The sequence below is a fragment of the Nanorana parkeri genome, unplaced genomic scaffold (genome assembly GCF_000935625.1).
Source record: "Nanorana parkeri isolate BGI_ZX_2015 unplaced genomic scaffold, ASM93562v1 scaffold20, whole genome shotgun sequence".
NCBI lineage: Eukaryota > Metazoa > Chordata > Amphibia > Anura > Dicroglossidae > Nanorana > Nanorana parkeri.
The window spans coordinates 3,132,619-3,142,768 of NW_017306288.1; the positions used below are offsets into that span (position 1 = coordinate 3,132,619).

The 10,150-nt window shown below is 38.3% G+C and overlaps 1 protein-coding gene across 1 annotated transcript; it reads right to left on the minus strand.

The window, feature by feature from the left end:
• Positions 1-3,002: 3,002 nt before the first annotated feature.
• LOC108791616 (potassium channel subfamily K member 1-like) lies at positions 3,003-9,938 on the minus strand. The gene is made up of 3 exons (XM_018562155.1): positions 9,623-9,938; positions 7,401-7,796; positions 3,003-3,262 (listed from the first exon to the last, which is right to left on the minus strand). Exons 1-3 carry the CDS (start codon positions 9,936-9,938, stop codon positions 3,003-3,005), a joined length of 972 nt encoding a protein of 323 aa, XP_018417657.1.
• Between the last annotated feature and the right edge of the window lie 212 nt (positions 9,939-10,150).

Below are 10,150 nucleotides of genomic sequence, written 5' to 3' on the forward strand. Positions count from 1 at the left end.
TCTCTAATGGAAACCTCCATGAAATCTGCAGTAGGTATAGAAAACATGGGGTTGATTTCTCCTATTGGCTGACAACACATGCCTTTTTGCAGACTAAAATTGTAAAGGTTGGCGTCGACCCTGCCCAGTTGGCAGTTGTCTTCTCAGTTCTGCATGGCTGAAGGAAATTGTATTTGTCTCTGATATATTATGCCATTCACAAACATACCAGTGATTTTGCTATTTGTGTGTTCCATTGGGTAGGTTTTCCTTTGCTTCCTGTCCCATAGACAGAAAAGGGAGTGAGAGAAAAAAAAATTCCCAAAGCAAAGAAATTCTCTTTAACCGGAACAAATGTTTCCTCTGGAAGAATTCTCCTTTATTTCTGTTTCGCTGATAGCTCAGGATTTTCCTTAACTTTCAGTCTTAGCGACAATGGTCACTCGGACAATTAGAGCAAGTGTATCTTTCCAGTGTGGACACAGACTGCAATAAAAACATGCCAAGGATTCTAAACCTTCCACAGGGGTTCGAACTCTAAGCCCACTTAAAAGAAAATAACAGATTTGAGTCAATTGGACTTAATGTATGTGTTTTTAAACTGTCGTTTTTACACGCATTATATTATTTTGTTTTTATTTATTGAACTAGTTACATAAAAGCTTTTCTTTACAATTAAGCATTTGACACAGGGCACACCCCGGACATAAGATTCACAAAGCATTATGGATATTCCTAAAGAACCTGCTCATCCTTTGAAATCTTTCTTACAGAAAATCCACTTGGCCCTGTCTGACCAGAGCAGGGAGGGAAGAGGAGAGGAGGATGTTGTGTTGTATAACTTTCATCTTGTGCTACTGAACTCTGTGAAGAACTATTACAATGTATACATTCCCTTTAAGTAAGGATAAAGATGACAGCCTTGGAGCAGTTACCTGCGAAAAAAGAATACAGTGGAATCTCTCATCTTCCTGTACCGGCAGATACCTTTAAAGCAATGAGTAGGTAAATTTAATGTATGTAGCAACTACTAAAAATAACTTCTGCTTCATTGTCATATTGCTGTGATCCTTCCCTAGCACAGCTTATGTGATGCCCATGTTGATTTGGGCAAGGTGACAAGGAAAAAAAAAAGGTAATGCATTTTTTAACTCGGGAAAGGACATCCCAGCGCCATCTGCCAACAGCACAATTTTATTAAACTGCCAGCATGATCGATTGCATGGGCACTAAATAAAATCCAAAATACAGCTAGGCAATGCTATTAAGTTATCATTAATAAATGGCACCACAGAAATGCAGAAAGTAAGTATTACTTCCCATTAGTTGCAGAGAAACAAAAACAAATCTATAAACATTGTTATTTGCAGCGCATAATGGATGTTTGTAAATAGCATGGGATTCATAAGCGCATACTAAAATTTTACTCTATCCAGCAGGCAACTCTTTCATGTAATCTACGAAAAAAACTGTATTGAAAGGCAAGAGTAAAAGACAAAACATCCTCTGCTCCAAAAGTCCCTACAACTCTCACACAGCTCGTCTCTGCTCCAAATACCAAAATAATGGTCACTTTCCTTTTATGGGTGCAAATTATATCCAATAATACAATACAACCAAAGTAAAATATTTATATAACAACAAATACCCCAAACAAGAAACTACTTCCCATAAACCCAATATATTTATTTCTAGCCTTCTACGAAATGTCAATTTGGAAGATAATTGAATAAATTAATCGAAACCGTGTACTGACCTAATAAGTAAGTATATAAGCAGAAACTAAGAACAAGAATGGGAAAAAAAAAAAAAAGGGAGGGACATAAGTAAATGGTGGAGAAGCCACAATAGGAGGACAGAACTATAAAGAGATAAAAAGCAGCGAGACTTCATTGGGCTTTAAAGACAACCTTTCATGACAAGACTTGCCTATGAATCTGAACATTTATCCTTATATTATATTCATATTTGGTTTAGCCTGACATTTTTATATATATATATATATATATATACATACACACACATATACATACATATATGTGTATGTATGTATGTATGTATATGTGTGTGTGTGTGTGTGTGTGTGTGTGTGTGTGTGTGTGTGTGTGTGTGTGTGTGTGTGTGTGTTTGTGTGTGTATATATATATAATATATCTATATATACACATACATACATACATACATACATACATACATACATACATATATACATACATATATGTGTAATAATCTCTAGAGACTGTTATTACAGAAAACCAGCCCATCTGGTACAAACAATCATGCCACAGTCAAAATCACCAAGATTAGATTTTTTTTCCCCCATTCTGGTGTTTGACATGAACAATCACTGAAGTTCCTGATATGCATCTGTATAATTGTATGCATGGGGCTGCTGCCACATTATTGGCCGATTAGATAACTGTGTAAATCAGGTTTAGATCAAAGAGTAAATTGCTCAGTGAAGGTTTGTTTGTGTGTTTATTTTTTAGAGAACTTACACTTTCAAATATTTTTAAATAAATAGCAGTTTATAACAGTGCAAAGCAATACAAAATACACAGTTATGTAACCTATTCACATGTGTAGTAACAAAGATAATGTATGATGCTAAATACATAAACATAAGGCTTTTATTGTAGGCAAATATAAAAATATAGTTTTGATCAATATAAGCTGGTTTTAGTTAAATATTATACATACAAAGTGTTTCTAAGGAGGAACTCAAAGCAAGCAGCACAATACTCAGTTGACTTACATACTTGTGAACTGTTTTAACTTGTCAAAGGATTAGGATTTATGTTTAGCCACTAGCGTCACCCCACCACGCTGTATAGACAGGTGGGTGGTCATCCTTTTTTCTGGTTTAACTTTGGAGATCAAGCTACCAGAGACCCCAAGTGATACAAAAAGCTTATTGGATGATTTGGGCCCGCTTCCTACCCAAACCAAAATAACAATTTTGGGTGAACCAGCCCTTTAAGTGATACTGTGAAGCGCTTTCATTTCTGTAAATATAATAAGAATCAGGTAAAAGTTGGGTTTATGGAGCCATACGACTTCTCAGTGGGAGAGACTGAATGCGGAACCCTCCTCCTTGTGGTTTCATCATGTTTTGGAACAAAAGGAATCTCAGAGTCATATGGTAGAACGTGGTCTATTTCCTCGGCTCGCCTGCCATCTTCACACCCCAATAAGAACAGACTGAGGATCTGGTTGTGCTTAATAAGGTTCTTTAACATCTCAACCACAAGAAACACAGCGACCAAGCCAGTTATTAAATAACCTAAAATGTAGAAAGAAAATATTTTGATATGCAAAAAAATTTCATAAAAGATATGCCAATTAATTAAATATCTGCTATAAAACATTGTTGTGGCCACCTGCCAGCTAAACAATCTACATACACAAAATGTATATAGCTTTACCTCCAGTCACTTTGCTAATGATTCTACAATACTGGATTTTAGTGCTTGGTTCAATTTGAAAATTACAATGTTATATTGTTTTTCTAAAGCACACCCTTGTGATTAACTGTGTTGCATTTTAAATATTAAAATAATTTATCCTATTGGTGAATTGGCAGACATGTTGAAATCAACAACTTTTGTTGTTATTTAATGCCAGGCCGCATAGAATAATGTTTGCATACAGCACATGTCTTTAATGGATGGTAAGAAAGCATGTGTTCCCAAACAAAAACACAGAAACTGCAGAAAGTCAAAATAACCTAAAAACACCCACCTAGTGAGACATTCCCAAACTGTAATGTTAGGGTTAACTGCCACAAACCCAAACTTACCTTATTAGTGCCAAAATTCACCTCTCCCGACAAAGATGCCCAAATGAACCACTGACTGGTCAGAAAGACTGCAAATATATTGTAAATACATCTGACCTCCCTATGTTCAGCAAGGAGAAGAACTGCAAACATGAAGGCAGTCTGAGTAGGGGGAACTAACTTTGCCAACAAAAAACAGAGGATACAATAAGTTTCCTTTTACAATAATTAATTTATTCAGCATTAATATTTCACAATGAAAGTAATACATACATGCTGACAGGTGTGTAACAGATGCAAAGTCCAGTTTACATTTCAGCACATACCTGTAAGTATGTATGTATGTATTTTTAAACAAAAGTCACGGCTAGTATAAATCTTCCCTTAAGAGGTGTATAATTATGGCTGCTAATACTCTTGCTGCAGTTCTACAGCCCAAAGCAATCCATGAATATGAATGCTAATTGAATAACAGTAAATTCTAATTAAAAACCATTAATGGTCTTTATACATCTAAAACTTAAAATGTAATAATTAGTATACAGAACACTAACTGCCATAATGTGCTAGCTGGTCAAAATGATTGAAAGCACAAAATTGTGAATATTACCTTCCACCTGCAAGACTGGAGACTTTATTATTAAAAATAAAAAACTGGATTTGTAACATTTGACTATTGTTCCATGTGGCAATATTAGGTATTTAGCAGCAGCAGACACCCTCAGGACCACTGCTCTTAGAAGCCAAGATATATCAAACATGCTTCAAAACCTTGTCTAATCAATATTAGATGAACTTGTAGTGGAGGCTGACTCTCTATGCTCACTACTCCTTTGTGCTCAATTCACATAAATATGTATGCTTGGGCAAGCATCCATGTTTATCATGCAGTTGCCCAATAGACACAATTCTAAGTGGAGAATCATGTCTGCATGTTAAACTTCCCTCATATATCCATGGGCATACTAGCCAATGTAACTTATAAGCATTTCATTTCTAATGTAAGTGCCCAAATCATGTCCACAGGGTGCAGCAGAACATGTATATCCTAACAAGCAATGCATTAGCACATTGGGAAATGGCTCTATCCCATGTTAAAACACTATTTGCACAAGTAGCCATGGGAGTACACAAACAGCAATAGGGTTTACAGGAGAGCCTGCATGTGTACAGTGATCACGTGACAACACAGTGTTGCCTTAATGGAATCCTTTACTGAGAGCAAAGGGTACTGCCAATTCAAAACTTTCTCTAAAAGTGCTCGTTTCCTGGCCGTCTTGAACTCTGTTTTCCAAATAACTGACCAAGGTAAAGCATACAGTAAGCAAAAGCATATTGATGTCAGTCAGTTTTTGATTTCCAGACCTCAGTACAAAGATCAACACTTTGACTCAAAGACTCAAAGTATTGATCCTTGGATCACCATGACAGTTTGTTAACTGGCTCTTTTAATAAAAGGGTGAAGAGACACAGGAGGATCATGAAATAACTGGTGAGGAAGTAAAAAAGAGGCTACATAGGGGCCCGCTGAGTAAGTTCTTCATCACGTGCACTGCTCTGTGGATTGTAAATGGAACCCAAGTATAAGCCCAGGTGTCCATCAGCTAAAATGTTTCCTCACCTTTTTGATTGGATGCCTTAAGCTGGCCATACACCTTACAATTATCTGCAGATTTTCTGTGGTCAGATGGAAAAGATGCAACAGATTCCTCCATCTACACTTAACTGTGTGGATGGAGTAATCCCCATCTGGGCCAATCTGTTGCACTTTTTCCAGTGTATGGTGCACCTTTACGATTGGATGTCAAAACTGTTTTGCTTTGACTGCAATTGGATGTAATGGTTGTTTCTACTAGCTAAAAGGAGGCTTGATGACGTTGCTTTTATTGTTTGTCTTTGAATCAGCAAAGCTTAAAAGATTAGCTGTCTGGCAGCTAGACAGCTCGCATTTTCAATAGGAGAGGTCAGCAATGGCAGCCTGCATGTTTGTTCTGTATAGGTTTTCTTTTAACATTGCTTTGCCATAAAAATGTTGTTTTCCTATGTCCACCAAAAGAGAAAAATTGCTACAAATCGACAGAAAAAAAAATATTGTCAGGCATATTCAATAATGCAGAGGAACGGTATTGTATGATCCAATTCGACAAAGATTAGTTGACTGGCAGCTAGATGTATAACATTTTCAATAGAAGAGGTGAGCAATGGCAGCCTACATGTTTTCTTACAGAGCTTCTCTTTAGTAATGAAATGTGCAGGATCACAGACTATGGGCTCTGTAATTTGTGCAGGATTTGTAGGCTCTGTAATTTGCCAATGTCCTACACATTAAAGCAGACCTTGCACTAAATAGGTTAATTTATCACATGAAGCTTCCCTCCACCATCCCCATCTCAAATCACTGAATTAAGCAGAGCTGTGCAAAAAAAGCTAGAAAATATACTTACTTTACCCCTGGCATTCCCCCTCAGGAAGGGTGTTGTCACAAACCTGGTGATCCTGAGAAGTATCCCAAATACTCCTGCACTGTGATGCATTGTCTTGGGATACTTAACATTCTCAGGACCTCGATGCAAGGATCTAGCTTTATTTTCCCCAACAGGAGTGTTTTTTCCCCCGTTTTATTGCTTTGATTTTAGATGGGGGGACCGAAAGTAATAAGTGAACTTTGATGCATGGTCCAATTTAAAGTATCAAAAAAGCAGTTGTGATGCAGTTTTTTCCCCCTTGTAAATTCAGTAGTTTGTGGGCAGAAATAGGCAATTACAGGCACCTATGGACATGAAGAAAACATTGCTGAATCCCTGACATTGGAAACAGTATAAGACTACATTCATTGTTTTATTAGTTGATATGGGTAACTGCAATATTCACATTGTGGTTTGCCTTATTGACAAACCCATACATTTGCTTCTGCAGATACCAATCTGTGTAGTTATTGTACACTAGCCACTCAATAACTATCACCTGCTGCGCTATGGGACTTTGATTAAGGCTGCACAATTGATTCATTCTTATGGTCCTTAGTTGTAAAGGGTTTTACCATGTTAGCCTTTAACAGGGGTAAAATATAGAGACACATTATACCTTTTATAGACCTAGTAGACGTTACACTGAAAACATTCGAAATGGCTTATTAAGTGTGCAGGTTTACCATCATCTTTCTCAGCTAATGATAATTTTTTTCTGCTTCACTGGGTTCTAACATCCAGTTACCACATTAATGCATCCAGACTTTTTTTGGTTAAACTTATTCTTTGGACCAGACAAAATTATATATATATATATATATATTATAGATGAGAATTTATGGAAATAACCTGCTCCAGCATGAGAATGTATGGTGGCGTGTTAACTTTAAGAACACCCGCTGTGTACTTAAGTCCTTAATATATATTTTATTTTGGCCATTATTTTGTTCCCACCACCTTCTTTATTACAGCATTTGTGCACATTATGCTTCTATTACTTAATCTCTAGGAGAGCTTTCATCTCTCTCCCATCTACACCCATCAAAAAATGACAGGAGCCACAGATGAACAAAGGATGAGTGTAAACAACTTAAAATCACCCTTTAAACCCCCAAAGAGGAATTTCACCTGGAGAACATTAAAGTATCATTAAAATGCCAGAGGCAATTACTTACAGATAACCATGATCTTGTAGAGTGCTGGCATGCGTTGACTACTCTGTTCACCGGGTACATAATCTCCAAGACCAACTGTACTCAGGGAGATAAAGCAGAAGTACAGGGCATCCACATAACCCCAATCCACTTCTAAATTATTAAAGACCACTGCAGGAATGAAGAAGAAAAGGAGAGACAAGAGGGAGATTAAGACTATGGCATGGATCCACTCTAGCTTGTTCTGAGAGATGCTCCAGTGGAGGTGAATGATTTGGAGTGGCTTGTCTCGCAGCAAAATTAGCAGATTCCGAGCAGCAATAGAGAGTAAAGATAAGGTGAGTGGGATTCCAATGATGGAGTAGAATAAACAAAACAACTTTCCACTCAGTGAGATAGGAAAGGGATGCCCATAACCTGTAGGAGAGAAAGGTTTATATGAATAAAATACACTAATATGGACGATTTTGCTTTTAAATATTTACTGACCACAATACCTTCCCCATAATATCAATTTCACTTAAATATTACCACTTCATGAGCACCCACTGCAAATCCAAGTCAGCTTTCAACCACATTGGTGGCTGTAACAAAAATTCCACATTTACATCAGTCATTCTGTGAGGCATCAAGGAGCATCGCTGTTCCAGCATCAGCAACACGTGTGCGCCAGGATCACAAGATTACAGTTGAATGGAGTAGGGTGGACTTAGGGCCTATTCACATGCATGCAGTTTTCCCACAATGCATTCTCCTTTAAAAATCAATGAAAAAGCATCAAAACACATGTCAACATTCGTCAACCTGCAGTGCTGTATGGTATTGTCACGTGTTGCAATGCACTTTGTATTGAATGTCAACCCGCATCATTATGCACACCAATGCATGTTATGAAGTGTGACATGTGTATGAATGCATGCCATGTTTTGAGACCTTTCTATTAATTCCCATGGGAAAACGGGTCCAACATAGTGTCAAACAAGCCTGAGGCAGTATAGCAATATCTGGATGAAAAAGTGAACTGTTCAGCATGCAGGCCATGCTCCCTGTATGCATATCAAGGCTGACATCCAATTTAGACTGGAGTATAAGATTAAGGGTCCATTCACACAAATTGGTGCAACGTGGTGCCATTTATTGTAAACGTTTCACAGTGAGGGCTGGTTCGCACATTACTTTTTTTTCTCACCTCAGCGCAACGCATGGTATTGCGGTACCATGCTATGAGCTGTAATGCACAGCTGCTAGGAGGTGCAATAGATTGGTATTCAAATGGATGGCAGCCCAACATATTTAGTGCATGGTTCCAACCGCAAGGTTATATAGCATACACCAACAGGTATGGCAGGCTTACCGCAATGCTTAAGCGTAAACGGACCCTAAAGCTGGATTCACACTTGTGATGCGTTATTGTGCTTTGCGTTAAGGCTTCATTACAGATGGGTTGTCAACACACTTTAAACAGACTAAAAAATGCACATGAACATTTTTTGCAATAAGATGCACAGCATGTGCATTTTGAAGCGCTGACAGGTGTTGGCACCTACTCGATTGGGGGTTGGGGTGCCATTCACAACATATGTGTTGCATTTAAGTCTTAATGGGCTCTTTATCAGAGACGGGTCTCTGTGTGCACACAGCAAAGCATGTCCACACAGCAAAAGCATGGTAACACATTGAGGAGCGCTGCATTACTAAAAAATGTGTGCCTGTTTTTCTTGGCTGTTGCAATGAGTTGGCAGCCAATTCAAATGAATGGTCTGCTTTAAAGCAAGGCATGTTTAACCACCACAATAGGGCTTTAAAATGAAAGCTGAAATCTGATTCCTGGTGGCAAAACCTCCATGTCTCACTTGCAGCATTTGATGCAATGATTTTTGGTAGGATATTTGCTGGTCTCACAAACTGTGTGCAGTATTTTACAGGGACCCACTAAAAGGTGATGGAAAATACAGTTGTCGGGGGGGAAAAAAAAAAAAAGGGAATATCTGTGCAGTAACCAGTAATAAATAAAACATTGCCTTTGAAATTATATAGGGTCGCATGGGGTTTATACTGGTTGTATGCAGAGCGATTTTAACCACATTCAACCAGCTTACAACCATTAAATCAACCAAGCAGATCAAAGCCCCTACCACCATTTTGCAATCAGAAGCTGGTAAAACAGCCTGAAAATTGCCATATGTGGAGCCAGCAGAATGCTTTGCTTAGCTAAGATCACATTTCATAGAACATTCACTTACCAATAGTGGTTAGGGTGGTCCCAGCAAAGAATAGAGAGGATACAAAGTCCCATCTGACCTCAAAGCCAGATATATTTCGCAGGACTGACACTCCAAAGCTTTTTACAAGCAGAGCTTTCCTCAGAAAATCCTCCAGTTTCTCCTCAGACAAACATGGGTGGTTTTGCAGGAAATCATCCCATAGGCTCTCCACCTTCTCCCTCAACTGGTTCTCATATGGCTGCTCCAGGGTAGAAAAGATGAAAGCTCCAATAACTAAGTACAACACATAGCTGACCAGAAGTAGCAGAAAAAGGAGGGCACGGTGGCTCATCATACTGAGGTGGAGCTGGGCTAGTGAACCTTGGTGTCCTCTTTGGGTCAATCAAACACAAAATGACTGTACCAAACCAAAGACAGGAAATGCTGACCTGGACTACTCAGTGCACAAATTCCTGCTTACCAATGGCTCAGGTGCATTAGTTTAAGCCTTAGGAAGACCTGGTATGGATCATCTCATGCCTGTAGTGCTTTTTTGTGGAAAAAAAG